The sequence below is a fragment of the Pleurodeles waltl genome, chromosome 6, assembly GCF_031143425.1.
Source record: "Pleurodeles waltl isolate 20211129_DDA chromosome 6, aPleWal1.hap1.20221129, whole genome shotgun sequence".
Lineage (NCBI taxonomy): Eukaryota > Metazoa > Chordata > Amphibia > Caudata > Salamandridae > Pleurodeles > Pleurodeles waltl.
The window spans coordinates 316,434,761-316,451,863 of NC_090445.1; the positions used below are offsets into that span (position 1 = coordinate 316,434,761).

At 44.5% G+C, this 17,103-nt stretch overlaps 1 protein-coding gene across 2 annotated transcripts in view; it reads left to right on the top strand.

Annotated features, from left to right (window-relative positions):
• SLC7A8 (solute carrier family 7 member 8) overlaps window positions 1-15,227 on the top strand; it is a 71,296-nt gene extending 56,069 nt beyond the window's left edge. For both annotated transcript variants that reach the window (XM_069238122.1, XM_069238123.1), the window contains exons 10-12: window positions 1,694-1,843; window positions 11,895-12,072; window positions 13,113-15,227. In XM_069238122.1, coding sequence (XP_069094223.1) covers window positions 1,694-1,843; window positions 11,895-12,072; window positions 13,113-13,261 — 477 coding nt within the window. In that variant the 3' untranslated portion in view covers window positions 13,262-15,227. The remainder of the gene's footprint in view (window positions 1-1,693; window positions 1,844-11,894; window positions 12,073-13,112) is intronic.
• The last annotated feature ends 1,876 nt before the right edge of the window (window positions 15,228-17,103 follow it).

Below are 17,103 nucleotides of genomic sequence, written 5' to 3' on the forward strand. Positions count from 1 at the left end.
TCCGCCATGCTGATAGTGTCTCCGCCTTCTCCTCCATTCTCTAATTGGCTAAAGCATCTCTACAACCAGTCCATTGGGAACGAGACAAAAGAGTGTGAGAAAGGGGAAATCATGACAAGAGAGAGGGAAAATGGAATGTGGGGGACTGTATGAGAGAGATTATGAATGCCAGAGAGGGCTGAACATGAGCATGACACTGAAAGAATTTCTCCAGTTACAGAGCCGGAGAATGAAATGGAAATATGAGAGAGAAAGAGTTCGAAGACAGCATAGGAAAGGGGAATGAGAGGGAAGGGAACTCGTGGGGGCAAGAGAAACACATGAGAGACCCAAGGTGTGAAAGTCTGACGAACCTGCAATCAATAGAAAAATAAAGAGAAAATTGGTCATGCAGGACTCACGAGGGAGCCTATGAGACTGAGAAGGGGTCATGTGAGAGGCATATATAGGACAGGGGACATGTGAGTGATAAGGGAGTGGGACCGATGCTGGCGAAAGTAGGAAACGTTAGTAGAGGGTAGAGTGACCAGAGAGTGAATCACAGTATGGATGGCAGAGACAAGCGTGCACAGGAGAGAGAGAGAAAGGTGGACCCAATAAGCGGTGGGACGAGTCATAGTGAGAAGGGGGTTCCCCTGTGCTCCCAGGTGGGCCATCAGAGCACCAGCCTGTCGGGAGGTTTTGTGCTTTCCTGAGAGGAGGGTCTGCTGCTGCTTATCTTTCCCCATTACACACAGACTAATACTCTGCACTTGTCCGCCACCACGGTCACTTCAGAGAACTTGAGACCAGACACCTTTTGCACCAAACTACTAACGCTTTCTGCATTTCCCACCACAACAAACACTCCAGCACCCCATAACTGCCTACCCTCTTATGCAGTGCCAGATTCTTCTCCTGCTCCTCAGTTACTCAAAAGAATATGTAATCTTCCTCTGGTTTCTTTACCTTACTTGCGACAACCTTCATTTATGGACTTCTCTCTAACGCCTGCTTTGTTTATTGATAAGCGTTGTTGTGCATTGATTATCCCCTGCATGCATTGTACAGCTGCATTCAAGGCGGTAAATTGGGGGCTCCTCAAGGGGACACACAAGAGACAAAGTACAAGAAAGAAAATTAGGGATGGTTAGAGAGAGTAAAAGCATAACCAATGTACAGGTGTATAGAGAGATGAAAGACAAAACAACCTGACACGAGATGGAAGGAACGATAATGGAACAAAGGTAACGCACTGAGGAAAAGGGATCCTGTGAGGTGGTGAAAAGTTTTGCCGGGCAGAATGGAACCTACTAATAAAAAAAAGGCGCGAACCCAAGAGATGGAGAGAACGCTGATGAAAGAAACCTGGGGCGGATGCCAGGGGAATGGGGGAATAGAGGGGGTAAGAGAAACGACATGGAGACAAAGATAAGAGCTGTAAGGAAGCCTTTTAGAAGACCGAGGAGGACCATATGATTGAAAAAAATGAAGGTAATAAAAAATCTTATAGAGAGAAGAACCCATAGGATGGATAAATGGCTGAAAAAGAAAGTATATAAGTGAGGGAGAGAAAGAGACACCCAAACAAATAGAGAGAAAGATGGCAGCCGATAGGGAAAGTTGACACGCCAAACACAAATGAAGCATAGATTTAATGCAGCTGTCTCCAGCTTCACTCTCCCTGTTTTACTATCATTTCTTCCTTCTCCAGTGCCTGTCCACCCTGCTGATGCTGGTCACCAGCGACATGTACACCCTAATTAACTACGTGGGCTTCATTAACTACCTATTCTATGGCGTCACTGTCGCTGGTCAGATCGTGTTGCGCTGGAAGAAGCCTGACATAGCTCGGCCCATCAAGGTAAGGTTGTAGAAACAGTGCCCACTGTCGTAAAGTTATTGGCAGCCTCAACTTTCCACTGCAGAGACCACTCAATGGGCTGGCAGCATGTTAGGAAGTGGCTGTGGATTTTCGTCTGCCACAACAAATATGGCATCAAATTTGTGTCGGAATTCAAACATAAGACAACACATAATTTCACCAATAAATATTAATAAAACAAACTAGAATAGGGGTTGAAAGGCAAAAGTGGGATCTGACAAGCCGTAGATATGCAGACACTTTTGGGCGCCAGAGGCAGCATCTGATTTGGATATTTAGGCTTGGTGAGGGCAGCAGACTAAAATGGCACTCAGAAGCATGGATGGACCAGCTAGGCTGGCCTGAGGTGTAGGCTGTAGGTACCTGGCAGTTGTGGAGGTGGCCAAGTTTGCAAGTAAAGAACCTCTGGACCAGTCCAAAGCAGTACATGTTACATCAGGAGATTAGGGGCTATAGCAGAGATTTGGAGTAAGTAGACCCTTGTCCTCGTCAAGCATTCAAGTTGTAGAGGCATGCTTGGGCACAGTAACTCTATCCTTGCTACACTATGTGCTGCAGGCACAGTGGGAGCTTGGAACAATACAGATGCATTTTGCCAAGCCCAATAGCTGAGGTTGTAGCATGAGTTGAAGAGGATAAGGCAGTCTCTGACCAAATCGAGTATTTTTTATCATAGCAGTACATAAAAGCAGATCAAGGCGTGGGCTGAGATGTAGCATTATGTTAGGGCAGATATGAAAACTAGGGTGGGCCTAGAATGAAAGACTCGGGCCGGAGTATCAAGCAGACAACAAAGATTGTTTCCAGCAGAGTTTGCAAAGAATAATGGAAATTATGATAGCAGCTGCTATGTGCACTAGCTGTAGCTTAAATGGCAATCATATCGGAGTGCTACTTACCAGGCACCTGGACACGGTCACATAAAAAGGTTCCCATGGTGATGAAAGTGAATATCAGTGGCAAGATAACAGGTTGGGTTTTGCAGGTTGCAGCAAGGAGAAACTCACTGCGGCAGGAGCTGGTGTTCTTTGAAAGGAGCAGAAATGGTTGAGGACCATTGCAGGAGCTGGCATGGTATATGGGTGTCTAAGATGCTGTGCTAATTATGAGGTTGGGAACTTTCTGTAAGGTAGGGTTTAGTTATGGTTTTGCTCTTTATTCCAAGGTGCACCGAGTGAGACTGACCACAAACACTCTCCAAAATCTCCTGCTTTCCTGCTGATTGTTTCGTAACAAGCGTATTAAAATTGTAGCTATGCACCTAAGGGGCTGCCTTAGATCAAAGTTATGCTGCCTGGGGATGAAAGTTTATTGACCTTTCTCAGATGACAGTAGTGAGTTAATTGTATTGTCTGGTTTTGGCCAGTAGGTTGTCCTAGAGTTGGTGTTTGCACTGAGAAGCATTGGTGTCTTATTCTCGTATCAGTAGTTGGATTTGGGAGTGGTGAGTAGGTTCATGATGGAGGATGAGCGTGATTATTTAGAGACTAAGGTTTGATACTTAAGTTGCAGTAGTGGATGGCTATTATTGTTGTACATGAGTCACAGGACTTCAGTTTTATTCTACATCTGAGTGAGAGCCGCTGAAGTTGGGATATCGTGGGAGAGATGTTTTTTTTGCTGGAGTTCCTGGTTACTGTGATGATATAGGTGGGCATATTTAAGTCACATTTGAGACAAACACACAATTCTTCGACTGTGGGTTGACTGTGATCAGTGTGTTAAAAGAAAGTGTTTTTTGCAACATAATTTCTCTTCTAGATTCACCTGATGTGCATAATGCGGCTATTTAGTGGTTGAGTCAGGAACTGTTGTAATACAAAACTTTTTTCTCCCCATGGTGTGCAATGACATAGAGCCTGAGTATTATGCTGACCGCAAGCCTACAATGTCCTCTTACATGCCTATCTTTATACATGATCTTTTTATTATTGGTTTGGAGGTGTGCTGAGAGAGCTACAAAAGGTATTGCCAAAAGTTTGTTGAAGGACCTCGAGAGAACATCAAAGTGATTGAGAGAGTACCAGCATCAAAGTTTCATGCTAAATCGAGGTGTTTGAGGGATATTTTCGGGGGTATTTTGACGCAGTCTGAGGATGATCATTGGAGAGGGTGGAGGTCCTGAGATTCCTCTGCATCCTGGTGGATTATGAGCACAATCTTTGCATTTTACCAACCTTAGATAGGAAGTTCGCCCTTAACAAAGATTATGCATGTTCTGCCTACTGAGGGACCATAAATCTGACGAGTGCTATCCCTGCTCCCTGTCCAAGACTAAGGCTTTAGTGCCACTGCCTTACTCACCCTTTGGGAGGCTGCAGACATTGCTGGCCTTTCAGTGCTGGAGAGGCAGAAAATAAATTCTTCCACAATGAAGCTGCGATTCTCCAACAAAGTTGACACTGAAGAAACTCAGGAAGAACACCAGGACTTAGACCTCAAGGAAGTTCTTCATGAGGTCAGTGGTTCAACCCCTAAAACGTGGATCCTTAGTCTGCTGTGCCCCAAACAAAAAAGTAATTGGAGCCATCGAAAGAGAAGCCATCCAGGCCACCAAAGAAGCAGAAGCCTTGATGCAGAAAACATAGAGAAATAAAAAGCATAACCCCTAAACCCTTGAAAGAAGTGGCTAGTTAAAGGAGCTTGCGATCTTTCCATCCTATGAAGCAAATTAAAAAGACACCAGCAAGGATCTGCTCAATGTCATCGGCTCAACTTCTGAGTATAATCAAACTTCAAAGGTGAAGGAGTGCCAAGGAGCCTCAGGAAACAATCCTTTGTAGATATCAAAGGCCCCCAACAAGAAGAAGGCACTGGAGTTCAAGACTGAATACCTCATTATAAGTAAAGGGCTTTTGAGGAAGGTATGTCCCAAAACAGGGCACCAAAACCTTTAGGAGTTAAGAAGCCACATCAACAAGTTGAAACATGTAAATCACATGATATATTGCAGGAAGCAGAGCTGGATATTGAGTTGTAACAGAAAGAATATCAGAACACACACTGTTTGGCAGAATGGTTAGGTTTGGAGACATATGAGAAAGCACTATGGGAGTGAATTGATACTGGCTCTCCATAGACAGAGGTGGACATTGATTCCACAAGGCGTTCTCCTCTGGATGGCATGTTCATGGATGACACAGTTTTCAAGAGGACAGCAGACTTTTTTGAGGTCCAGATAGTAGTAGAGAGGGACGACACTTGCTTTTTTTTTTTTTAGAGAACTCAAGTCTTACCAAGAATTCCCCAAAAGGGAAATAGCTTTTTAACAAGTCTGCTACATCTAAGATGTCCATGATATAAAAGAAGTACTAGCCGTCTTCCTAGGATCCAGAGTATATAATATCACATGTAGAACCAGACTCAATTATTGTCCCAACGGTTTGGAAGAGAGCAAGGTAACCATCCTCTCTGTCACAACCACTAGAGGTGTTTGGAAGGAAGATGAAGACATCAGCCACGCAATAACATATCAAAAACCATAACCCTGTACTCAGCAGATGCGCAGACCAGCTCTGGGAGGACATGAAGGACCTTATATTACACCAACCCTAAGAATATTAAACAAGCATTTGCAATGCAACGGGTCTCGCGTTTGCCCATGTTAGAGCTGATAGCGTTGTAAACTCCTAACCCGACTTTTCACCTGTCGGCAAAAGTGCATTTATGTACGTAACCCGAAAAAGTGCAATTAACTGTGTAAAGCTCTCGACTTCTGCCAAGCAAAATCGCGCTAGTAAATTAGAGAAAAAGTAGTCCACGAACCGGACAGAAAACAGCGAGCCTTGCATGTTTTCTGTACTTGGTCGATGCGCTCGAGGAGGGCTAGCCACCGGAAAAGGCATGACGTATGCATGCCTTCGACTAATGAAAGCAAGCAGATTTTAATAGGCAAGCCCACAAACCAATGAAAAACACTGACGTGACGTCGACAGGGCTCCGAGCCCTTTTCTAAACACTAAAGAGTCTCGCTGCGATACGCATGCGCGAGCGCATGCAACACAGGCTCGACCCTAAAAAGGGTCAAGGCAGTGATAGATGAGGACAGGAATATCTCCAACTCATTCCTCAATTCGACTAATACAACCAGCAGACTTCTTGCCACAGGCACTGTTATAAGAAGATATGCCTAGCTACTAACGTCTGGATTTAAATCTGCCGTTCAACCAAATACAGTGGATATGCTCAACACACAGGTAACCACCTATTCAGGTCAGAAGTGCAACAATCATTAGATGCCATGAAGATGTGTAAAGACACAGCCATGGGGTTTTGCGATCTTTCAAACCTTTAAGGAGAACAAGGGGCATTCATGACAGAAGAGAGCAGGGTAAACCAGCATACACCACGTAAACACATAGAGTTACCCTGATTGCCCCAGCTACTCAGTGGTACTGACCTTTGCAGAAGATAACATTTTTTAGGGCAGAGGAAGAGTTAGAGGCTGCATCTATACAGGGTCAGCCTCATCCCTTCTTCCAAGTGACTCCTGAAAAGTCTCCCCCATGCGCACATCCCCTGTAGATGAGAGACTAAGGGACTTCCTAAGAATTTGGGAATTCATTACAGTAGATACGTAGGTGCTAAACCTGGCAAGAGACGGATATTGAAGTGAATTTCTAAAAAATTTTTTACGATACCTGCAAAATGACATACGTACGAAAAGGACCAGATGCAAGTACTACAAACAGAAGGGCAAGGACTGCTGCAGAAAGACGCAATATGAATGTTGTCCCTAGAGGAAAAAGGCACAGGGTTATACTTCCATCTATTTTCTGATCCAAAAGTAAGACCTGACTGTGCGACCTATTCTGGACCTGTTCTGGACCTGTGGTTTTTTAACAAGTTTATCAAAACTCAGACGTTCCAGATGACAGCTCTTTAGAAATCGATACTGGAAAGGAAGCCTGCCTTGCGAATATAGATTTAAATAATACATTCTTCCACATCCCGATAGACATATTACATAGGAAATATCTCAGGTTCGGGATGATGGTGGTACGTTACCAGTTGAAGATGTTACCCATTCAGGGTCTTTCACGAAAGTCTAGCAATGGTAGAAACAGATTTAAGAAAGAAAGCCATTCATGTGTATCCCTGTCTGGACAAATTGCTGGCAAAGGTGAGCCCATTTGCCTGTGCTGGGGTTCTCAGGGAAGTGGAAAAAAGTATTTCCCAGTCCCACAGCCAAAAAGAACTTTCTTGAGGGCAGAATTTGTCACAGTCCGGGCAATGACTTACTCTACCCTGAAGAGAATGCAGACACTGCAGGAGCAAACTCATCTTCACCAGACATCTCAGTCTCTGACAGGTGGGACATTAATGAGAAAGTTGGGCATGATGGCCTCTTTCATACACCTGATTCCAAACAAAAGACTACACATGGGACTCATTCGAGAATGACTAAGCACCCAATGGTCAGAGAAAAAGGCAATTTGGAAGATAGAGTAGTAACAGGCAAAGTCAGCAAGGAGTTGAAATGGCGGAGCAAGGATAACATAGAGACTGTACAATACAACCCTACTCCAGACCATAACAACACATGCCTCACATGTAGGATGAGGGATCACACATAGGGAAGCTAAAAGTAAGATGGCTCTGGGCCGCCCAGGAGGCGACCAGACTCATCAAGTTGCTGAAAATGACTTGCAGGTACTGAATGCCTTCCAGCGCCATAAAAGAGTTCAAATCCTAGACAATACGACTGCAATGTTCCATTTGAACAAGCAGGGGGAATTGCTTCCTTTCCACTTTCTCAGCTAGCACAGACCATCCACAGGTGGGCCTTCAAAAGAAACATATATCTGGGAGCAAGCCATATACCAGGAGTGGAAAACATCCAGATGAGAAAAGCAGACAAACACCTCCAGCAAATGGAAATTAAAACAGTTCCTAGTAAAGACGACATAATCCTTTACAGGGGGAATAAGACAAATAGATCTGTTCACATCAGTAGAAAATGTAAAATACCTGTCCTTCTCATCCTACCATCCCCGTTCACTGGAGACTAAGCTGTCACGGCTCCTCTGCCAACTCTTTCCCCCTGTACCACTGATTCCGTTAGTCCTAGAAAAGTTCATGGCATACAGCATGCCACTGATTTTGACAGCTGCAAAGATAGCCACATTAAACTTGGTTCTCTCTCCTTGCCCAAATGTCACAAAGCCTCTGCCAAGATACCAATACACAACGACACACTCACAATGCAGGGAAAATAATATTTCACCTAAAACCCAGCGGAGCTGCCACTGATGGCATGGTTACTTACATGCAAATACCAGAAAATCCACTTGCCATTAATAGATATAGGCCTTTTACTTGGAAGTGTTATGCGCTAAGGTCAAAAGTATCTATTCTGGTGCCACAGATATAAATTGCAATCACATATGCATGATAAGATGGTGATTGTGAGATACTTCACTAGTTTGGTAGAATGCAAGCTACTTTATGCCTCTAAAAGAGCCCATTTGCCAGCAGTCGCAGCTTATATAAAAGGATTAGATGCAAGCATGTTTTTTGCACTCCAAGTCACTAAAAGGTGTATGGAGAGAGTGAAGAGACTGTTCCGCACATGTACAGCCCCTGCACCACAGTGGAATTTAAACTTGGGGCTCGTGGGTCTGATGAAGGCACAGTTTGAGCCCATGCTTAAGGCATCACTCAGATATCATTCACTTAAGACAACTTTCCTAGTAGTGATTACATCCTTGAAAAGAGTACATGATTTACAAACACTTATAGTACAAGAGCCGCATCTAAGCATACACAAGATCCATGTCTGGGACTACCCAGGGCACGTAGGGCATTTAATGTAATACAAACAAAGTGATGGATGGAGTGTTTGAATTAACTTCAGCCCCTACAAATCACTCCGGTCACATCCCAGTACATTGTTTTTCACCCACTACCATAAAGCAGACTACATCCCTACCAGCTTTCCACCGGAAGCCGACTAGCTCGCAAAGACAGCATTACATATCTTAGATGTAAGGCGAGCAGTAATGTATTAGAAGCAGGTGATACCGAGAATTAGAAAGAATGCTCCGTTTTTCATAGAACATTCGTCTAGGGCCCTGAGCACACCTGTGACACAGAACATAATTGCAAGATGGATAGTGCAAACCATTGAGCACTGCTATCGAATGGCTGATAACATGAAATGCTTACCTAGAGCATTTTCGTCAAGGAAAAGAGCAGCCAAGCTGGCTTTCATGGCTGACTTCTCAGGACATTTGTAAAGCAGCTACATGGCCTTCAGAGGACTATTGTGTGCACAGAATTATACAGAGGTTGCAGTAAGACAGTCAGTACTAAACCATTTATTCTCATCCACTTCCTCTTTAAACCCACCTTTCGCCCCTTAGAGGAGGTAAAACTGGTATGTAATCGGTGCACAGCATGTGAATCTAGAAATTATTTCATTTCTGCAAAAGAAACCACTTAACCTGTAATAATGGCTTTGCAGCTCGAAGCTACTCAACATTCACATGGGACCCTATTACATACCGAGTGAAGGAGGGTAATAGAGGAATAAAGGAAAAATAAATCTGGGGCTCTAAGGGGGCATTGACAGCTAATGGTTAAAACCATACTCTGGCTCTACATAAGTCAAGTGGGACTGGATGAAATTTTAATGATGCCGGCGTAAATCATCTAATTTTGGTAATTTCACGTTTGTATGTGAAATTCCCAAAGTGACACCATTATGCAGTGTCGTGTAATTACAAGCCATTCACAGTAAAAATGTACCATGAAACTTGCTGTAAAAAGTTACCTCGGACGCACCCAGAAAACAGTACATGAGCGACTGTTCACGGTAAAATAGACACAAGTATGCATTTCCCACTAAAATATGGCGCTAAATGACGGATTTGCATTTTGCGTGTTTAGTCATAAGTTTGGTGGTAAAAATATTAGAAACAGCAGTAGAAAACTGTAAATTAAGAGGGTGGAGGGGTAGATTCGTTGTGGGAACTGGGTGGAGATTTCCATTAGGTGGCATCAAGGCAGGATTAGCACAAGCCGTCACTCTCTCAACCCCCAGCAATGTTTTATAGGCGTCTGTCTCCCAGGCCACCTAAGCTAATCTTCTGTCTCAGCAACTGTTATCTAGTCTCGCTGTGGCCCGGGTCTCCATCCACGCACCCCTGGGCCATTTTCCTGTCACCTGTCTCCTCCCCACCCTGTATCTCCCTTCCCCTACATTAAGTCTTCGGTTCTCGTGACTCCTTATCTGTTCTCGCTGTAGTATCAGGACTTCGGCCCCTGACCCCAATAGTCCACCTGCTGAATGGCTCCAGTGAGGTGTAAACAGGGCTGTAAAAACAGCCCCTCACGCAGCTCTCTTCTCCGTCTGCTGCCTCACTTTTCTGCTGACTCCTCATTTACAGAAATGACCTTTTGGCTGACGTTGGCTCATTTTCCCATCTCTGCATGAGCGACCTTCAGCACATATCAACTATGCACCCGACTGGAAGCGCCCTCCATTGAAGTTCAGCCAGGTCACAGCAAGAGCCGGAGGATGATGAAAGGGCCCTGTAATCTGAGGGAGGAGAACCTTTAGTCCTGCATTTATTATCCAAGGGATAAGGGGGATCTGATCTAGCCTGTCCTATAGTCCGAGGAAAGCTATTAGACTCTTTAATCCAGCGCCTGCATATTCAATGTGGGCCATAAGAGCCCTCAAAACCAATCAACCTGATGTTGAAGACCCTTAGTCCAAAGTAGCATGCTTTAGTAATTGGAGGGTCACAGGAACTCAATATCACCCAGCCTGCATCGGTGCTCTGAGAGACCAGACTCTGGATCACCCAAGCAGCTCGTGCACTCTGAGGTGCCCAGACCCATAGGCCAGTACAGCCTGCTCTTGTAATCTGAGGGATGAGAACAGACGGCTCCACCTAACCTGCTTCCATAACTGTGGAATGGGATTCATCAGGCATCCCTATCCTGCTCCTGTCCTCTAAGTGGGGGATCCTCAGTTCAGTACGGAGCCTGATCCCTGCAGTGTACCCCGTGTACTGCAGAGATGAAGGGCCGTGCGTTAGTTGGGGGAAGGTAAACAAAGTTGGGGGAAGGTGAACAAAGTCGATAGAGGGCAAGCAAAATTCCCCACCCAACAGCCCTTTGCTCCCCTTAGCAGCCTGTCCTTTGTACAAGGCCCTCCTGCTCTGCCCTGCGTCAAGGCCAGCGCTTTAGGTACGGAATGTAATTTACAGATTAGCCAGGCAATAACATTCCCCAGGGATCTTCCTATTTAAACTCTACAAACCCTCGTTACCAGCAAACAGTCAGATGACACGGGAGGGACAGGGTATCTGTGAGAGCAATTTGTTTTCCCTTCGGGTGGGGGGAGTCGTTATCAAGCCTATGATACTTCCCTGATACAAAGAGTTCACTTCATTCCCTGAGCATGTGCCAAGATTAGCAGATATTGTACATGTGGTTCCTGGAAAAGAGGCGTAAAACAAAACGTGCACTTTGGATCTATTCAGAGAGCAGAGGTTCAGTCCTTAGGGCGATGTATTCAACTTGCGTAGCCAGTACAGGCACCGAATCGGAGAAACCACAAAGATGCAGAGTACAGCATGCTTGCAATTTAAGACCCAGTAAATCAATATACATAGAAAGCACTGTTATTATTATGCAAGTAAAATCCTAGCCACCTCCTTTGATTGTGATGCCATGCAAGGCACACGTGCCTGTCTCAGAAGGTGACTCTCTGCCTACCAGTTTACGAAGAGAGATGGTGGCAGGGCACGTCTGTCTCACAGGGTGAATCTCTGCCTGTCAGTCTATGCAGAGAGGTGGGGGAGGGTCGGGGGGTAAAAAGACAAGTCTGTCTTTAAAGGTAAACCTCTGTCTACCAGTGGGTTGTGATAGGAGGTGCTAGTGATGTCCTTAGTGTGATGTTCCGTCTCAGTACACGTCTGTTTCAGACAGTGACTCTGCCTACTAGTGGTTTGCAGTGGGAGGTGCAAGCCATCACTTTGGTCTGTTGCTCCGTCTCAGAACGTGTCTTTCTTTGCAGGTGAATCTCCTCTTCCCAGTGATATACCTTCTGTTCTGGGCCTTCTTGCTTGTATTCAGCCTCTGGTCGGAGCCTGTGGTCTGCGGCATTGGGCTTGCAATTATGCTCACTGGTGTGCCCGTCTATTTCCTGGGCGTCTACTGGCAGAACAAGCCCAAGTGCTTCAACGACTTTGTGGGTGAGTGTTGGTGACAAGAGTATCTTCAGGCTTGGTGAGAGGATTGGAGGCTTCAAACTAATGGATTTAAGATCCCACTAAAGAGGAAGGAGAATTGATCAAATGAATTCTTTGCCAAGGAAGTCAGAAAAAGTTGGAAATAATTAAATTGTTTGGAATATGAATACTTCCATGCATAACATTTAGGAAGTAAAGAACTTCAAAACCAAAAATGACAGTATATTTTTAGGTAAGGTATCAGGGGAACCATTCTGAAAACTAAAAGCAGAACATCCAGTCAGTTGTGTAATAGTCCGTTTCAGGGCACAGAGTGGCCGATTCATAAAGCCACCCACAAAGCTTGATTTGCTGCGGAAAGAATTTGCAAGATGTACATTTCACTCTTACGTCAAAGTACCGATACATAACAATGGCCAGTATAGTATAATGAGTGGGGAAGGAATTTCTCCAAGCAGGTAAAAGCAGAGGCAGTTGTACTCCATATACAATTACGCATACGGAAAGCCCTTAGCTTGAATGCAAATAGAAAGAGATTAACAGTTTTTCAGGACTACTTCTAGATCACTGTTGCTGTCACAGAATTCCAGGAGCACTTTCTAAACCTTCGTGAATCCCTAAAATTCAGAAATCACTATTTTTGCAACGTAGTAAACCCACAGGCGCAGATTTATTATCTTTTTTCAAATCAGGTTTTAGGAGTACTTCGAGATACTTCAGAGGGAGAACAGACTATCAGTTTGTTTATAACAACTTTTGAAGCTGACAGCTGAAATTGCTATTGTTTGCATCTTGAAATCTATGGAAGACATTGATATTCTGTATCTTATTTTTAGACTATTGCCTTTTTATAGCCCTAAATACGTCCATAGTGTTTAACGGTCATGCCCAGGGGAAGATGCACCACAAATACCAGGCTATAGAAAGGGGGTGTTAAAGGCTCTGGGCGAGTCTGGTACCACTCCACTGGAGAGAGGAGGTGCTATGTTTCGAGATAAAATCACTGCTGACCCTTTGTCTCTCCCTTTTTTCTTCCTTTCTAGACTCGTTGACAAGGGCCGGACAGAAGCTGTGTGTAGTGGTCTACCCTCAGTCGGATGCTAAGGATGAAGATGAGGAGACGAAGGAACAGCGGGCGCCCATCTACACACCCACAGAGAAGTGCGAGGCAGCCGACGGTGGCCATCTCTGAGCCACCTCTGTGGCTTCCCACACGCTGTGTCGACAGTAGTTGCCATAGACTGCCAGTCTGTAAAGGGGAAGGGGAATCAAGCGAAGGAGGGGGTGCACACGGACCAGTCGGCCTCCACAGGGAGATATATCCGACAGCCCTCTGGAACATGTAGGACTGCTGGGCTAGCAGGTGCAGTGGAGCATGATGACAGCTGCTACAGGTTAATGCAACCTTTCTGTTTCCTATCTACAGACTTCAGTCCTTTACCATCACCAGTCCAGGCTTATCAAGGCTCTGGAGTTTTTGCTTCTAGTGGCTTTTAAGAGCGGTGCAAGCCTGGGTGATATGGACAATACAGCAGTGGGCGACTTTAGCCCCTGGCAATTGCCCACACCTCTTCATATGTTCTTGAGCATGACCACTTGCTACTACCCCTTCTGGCACAAATGAATCCTGGTCCTTTCTCTTTCCTTCACCTGACTCCCCCTCCCTTTCCAGTGTTGGACCTGTTCTTGTAGCGGCTGTGCTGTGGGTGCCCCTACCCCCATGTGATGTGCTGCCTGTGCTTCAGCGATCTTATTGAAATGGTGATGTCTTACATCTGCAGCAATGGATGTTCTATATGGTCCTTAGTGGTTACCAAACACTCACAGCAGTGATGCCTACTTGCGTGCTATGATTTATGACAAATGTGCCTCAGTGAAGCCAACACACATACGTCAGTGGTATTACAGTGTAGAGTGATGTTGTGCCTAGGCAACATAACTCCCATGCAAGGGCTGAGACGGGCCGAAAGAAGAGGATATTGGTTAAAGTTCTATGCTATTGTCCTATTTCAATTTGTATCTCACTAGACCCCACAACATTTTGTACCATCGATGTGTTTATCCTTTGAAGGCACGCCTGCTCCATTACCAAAATCTCTGCAACCTGCCCTTGTGCAGTAACCATCCTGTGCAGTCCACTCTAAGTTAAGGGTACAGCTTGTCATCTCCCACAGGGAAACCTTTGTGTACCTTGTTTAATATGCACCTTCCGCAACTAAAGATCCTCAGGAGAATCAACTACCTCCCTCTACAGCTGCGGTGTAAATTGACGAAATGGAAGATCTGCATAACAAATAGTGCATGGAGTGGTGGGCAGCTCTAAATCGTTTCTGATCTTATGTTACCCGTTCTTTGATTAATAATGGAGGAAAGCAGTACTTTTCCAACACATAGAGCCTCCAAACACGCTCCTTCCAAATCTGGATGAGGGAAAATACCATCTACAAAGCGTCACCAACATACTCAAAATTTTGTCAGCCAGTATTTATGACAGAGTCAGGATTACACACAGGCAGATGAAGTGATAGCCCCGATCCTAAATCCCCCCCAACAAGATCCCTAGACTACAAACAGTATCACGAGTCGTGTGTGTGAGTCAGTTTGATCCTCTTAGATTACCCACACGTGCATGGATGATAAGAAGCTATGGATTACACATGGGTGACGTGAGTAGGATGGGAAGCTTTTCTTTCATCTGAGCCCCTCTCCCCACACACACAAAAGGATTGTGCTCCAGGGGATATGTGAAAGATCACCTTCGAGACTCCATACCACAATATAACAGAATTACAGGCTAAGCACAGAAGTAGGGTTCAGGAGGCCTCACAGATTACCACACACTCCCTGATCATGCACAGAAGCTAAATATGCCATATATGCTACCAACACACTCCAGGCTCGCACTAGGCCTTCTTCACTGAATTGTGCCTAACACACTCCAGAAGAACACAATTATCAGGGATAGTGCAGGAGGCCTGTTTCACTCCCCACATTAAACACATGGTTGGAAGTTTATTTCACACCACTTGAGCTATTTTTATGGTAAATACTTTACAGATTATCATTTACAAATGTGTACTTCTTGTTTGCTATTATGATTTATTTTGTATTTTTCTTTGCCTTCTTTTTTTGATGTAATAAATTTATATGAATCTGTATGTCTGTGCGAAACAGCGTTGTTGCTTCCACAGTTCAAGGCTGACTTATTTTAGCCCCCTTGGGGCCCTCCTAATTTTCACACAGTACATCCGCATACGTACAATACCCATTCCCCTCTGCTTCCTACCACTGCCCATACAGTTTTACTGCTCCTTAAAGGGGACAGCCGGAGTGTGCCACTGACATTGAATTGTCAGAGCCATGTGAGAAGGTGCAACTTAAAGAAGCTACAACGTACTTGTTTCCGGGCTAGTATCCTGGCTGAGACCACAACAACACTACAGGGTATATAGTTATTTAGCTTCATCCGTATCAGAGACTATCAGGGGTTAAATCTAATGCCCACATATTAATATAGTTACAGGACAAAGGAGGGTTTAAATTGTATTATATTATATTGTACCATTGTCTGAAAGTGCCTTACAGACTGAAAGATTTAGCTTTTAGTTTAGTTTTGCTCGGTTGCAGGAACGGTGTTAGTAGTAGTGCTATCTAATTATGTTGAGTATTCATGCCAAGTGTGATGCCCAGAGAGGGTGCCCCAAATGTGTCCCTGCAGTCGGTGATCAGGGTAGGCATGAGGCTGAAAGTAGAAAGGAGTGCAAGGATAGATGCACAAGCAGCATGTACAAACCTGGCGTAGGCTATCTCGGTGTATACGGAGTTGACTGTTCTTGCAAAAAGAAACAAAAAGGGGGGACCGGGAGGTTAGTGGTCCAGTGTACAATCTCCCAACCAAAGTTCCTAGAAAAATAAAGGTACACTGTTCCAATACTTAGGACAAAGGGGGCCTAATTCAACAGGAGCAAGAGCCCTCAAGCATCGCATTGGATGACTGGCTTCATCATTGGGACAGCTCCTCGTTAGGCCGGTGCTGCAATGCCTAACGGGCTCCCCAAAGGGGGCTCTTAACCGTATTGCTCTAATAGTAGCGGTAGAATCAAATCTTGCAGAAGGAATACCAAATTTTTAGTATCCGAGCAATAAAGGAGAGTGTGAAAATATTAAAATTGGTTATCCATCAAGGTATATTAATCATAAATTGTAATCAAAGTTAGTAAGATGGAGACCAAGATTAAAAACGAAGTGAGAGTCTAAAAGTGAGTTGTAATGCTCACATACTCCCAACAATGACGCAAGAGGATAGAACCCTTTATGGTACCTCTAGTCAGGTCTAAATGTTTCGCGTCTAGTGGTCCAGCCGGATACAGCGACGCTTCATCAGGACCAATCAAAAATGTTTAACTTCTCCAAAAATATTTTTATCTATAAGCCCGACTAGGGGAAGGAATACAAAGACAGTCACTTACTTTTTGTGTGTCTATGCTATGTCAAAAAAGGTCGCCCATCCCCGGTAACAGGATAAGGCTCCTTGGGGACGCTGTCAGGCGGGTAGGTAAAAGAACCTACGAACGACACAACTGATATTGTCAGTTCCAGTTCCTGACAGTTGATTCCAAGGAGCCTTATCCTGTTACCGGGGATGGGCGACCTTTTTTGACATAGCATAGACACACAAAAAGTAAGTGACTGTCTTTGTATTCCTTCCCCTAGTCGGGCTTATAGATAAAAATATTTTTGGAGAAGTTAAAAATTTTTGATTGGTCCTGATGAAGCGTCGCTGGATCCGGCTGGACCACTAGACTCGAAACATGTAGACCTGACTAGAGGTACCATAAAGGGTTCTATCCTCTTGCGTCATTGTTGGGAGTATGTGAGCATTACAACTCACTTTTAGACTCTCACTTCGTTTTTAATCTTGGTCTCCATCTTACTAACTTTGATTAAAATTTATGATTAATATACCTTGATGGATAACCAATTTTAATATTTTCACACTCTCCTTTATTGCTCGGATACTAAAAATTTGGTATT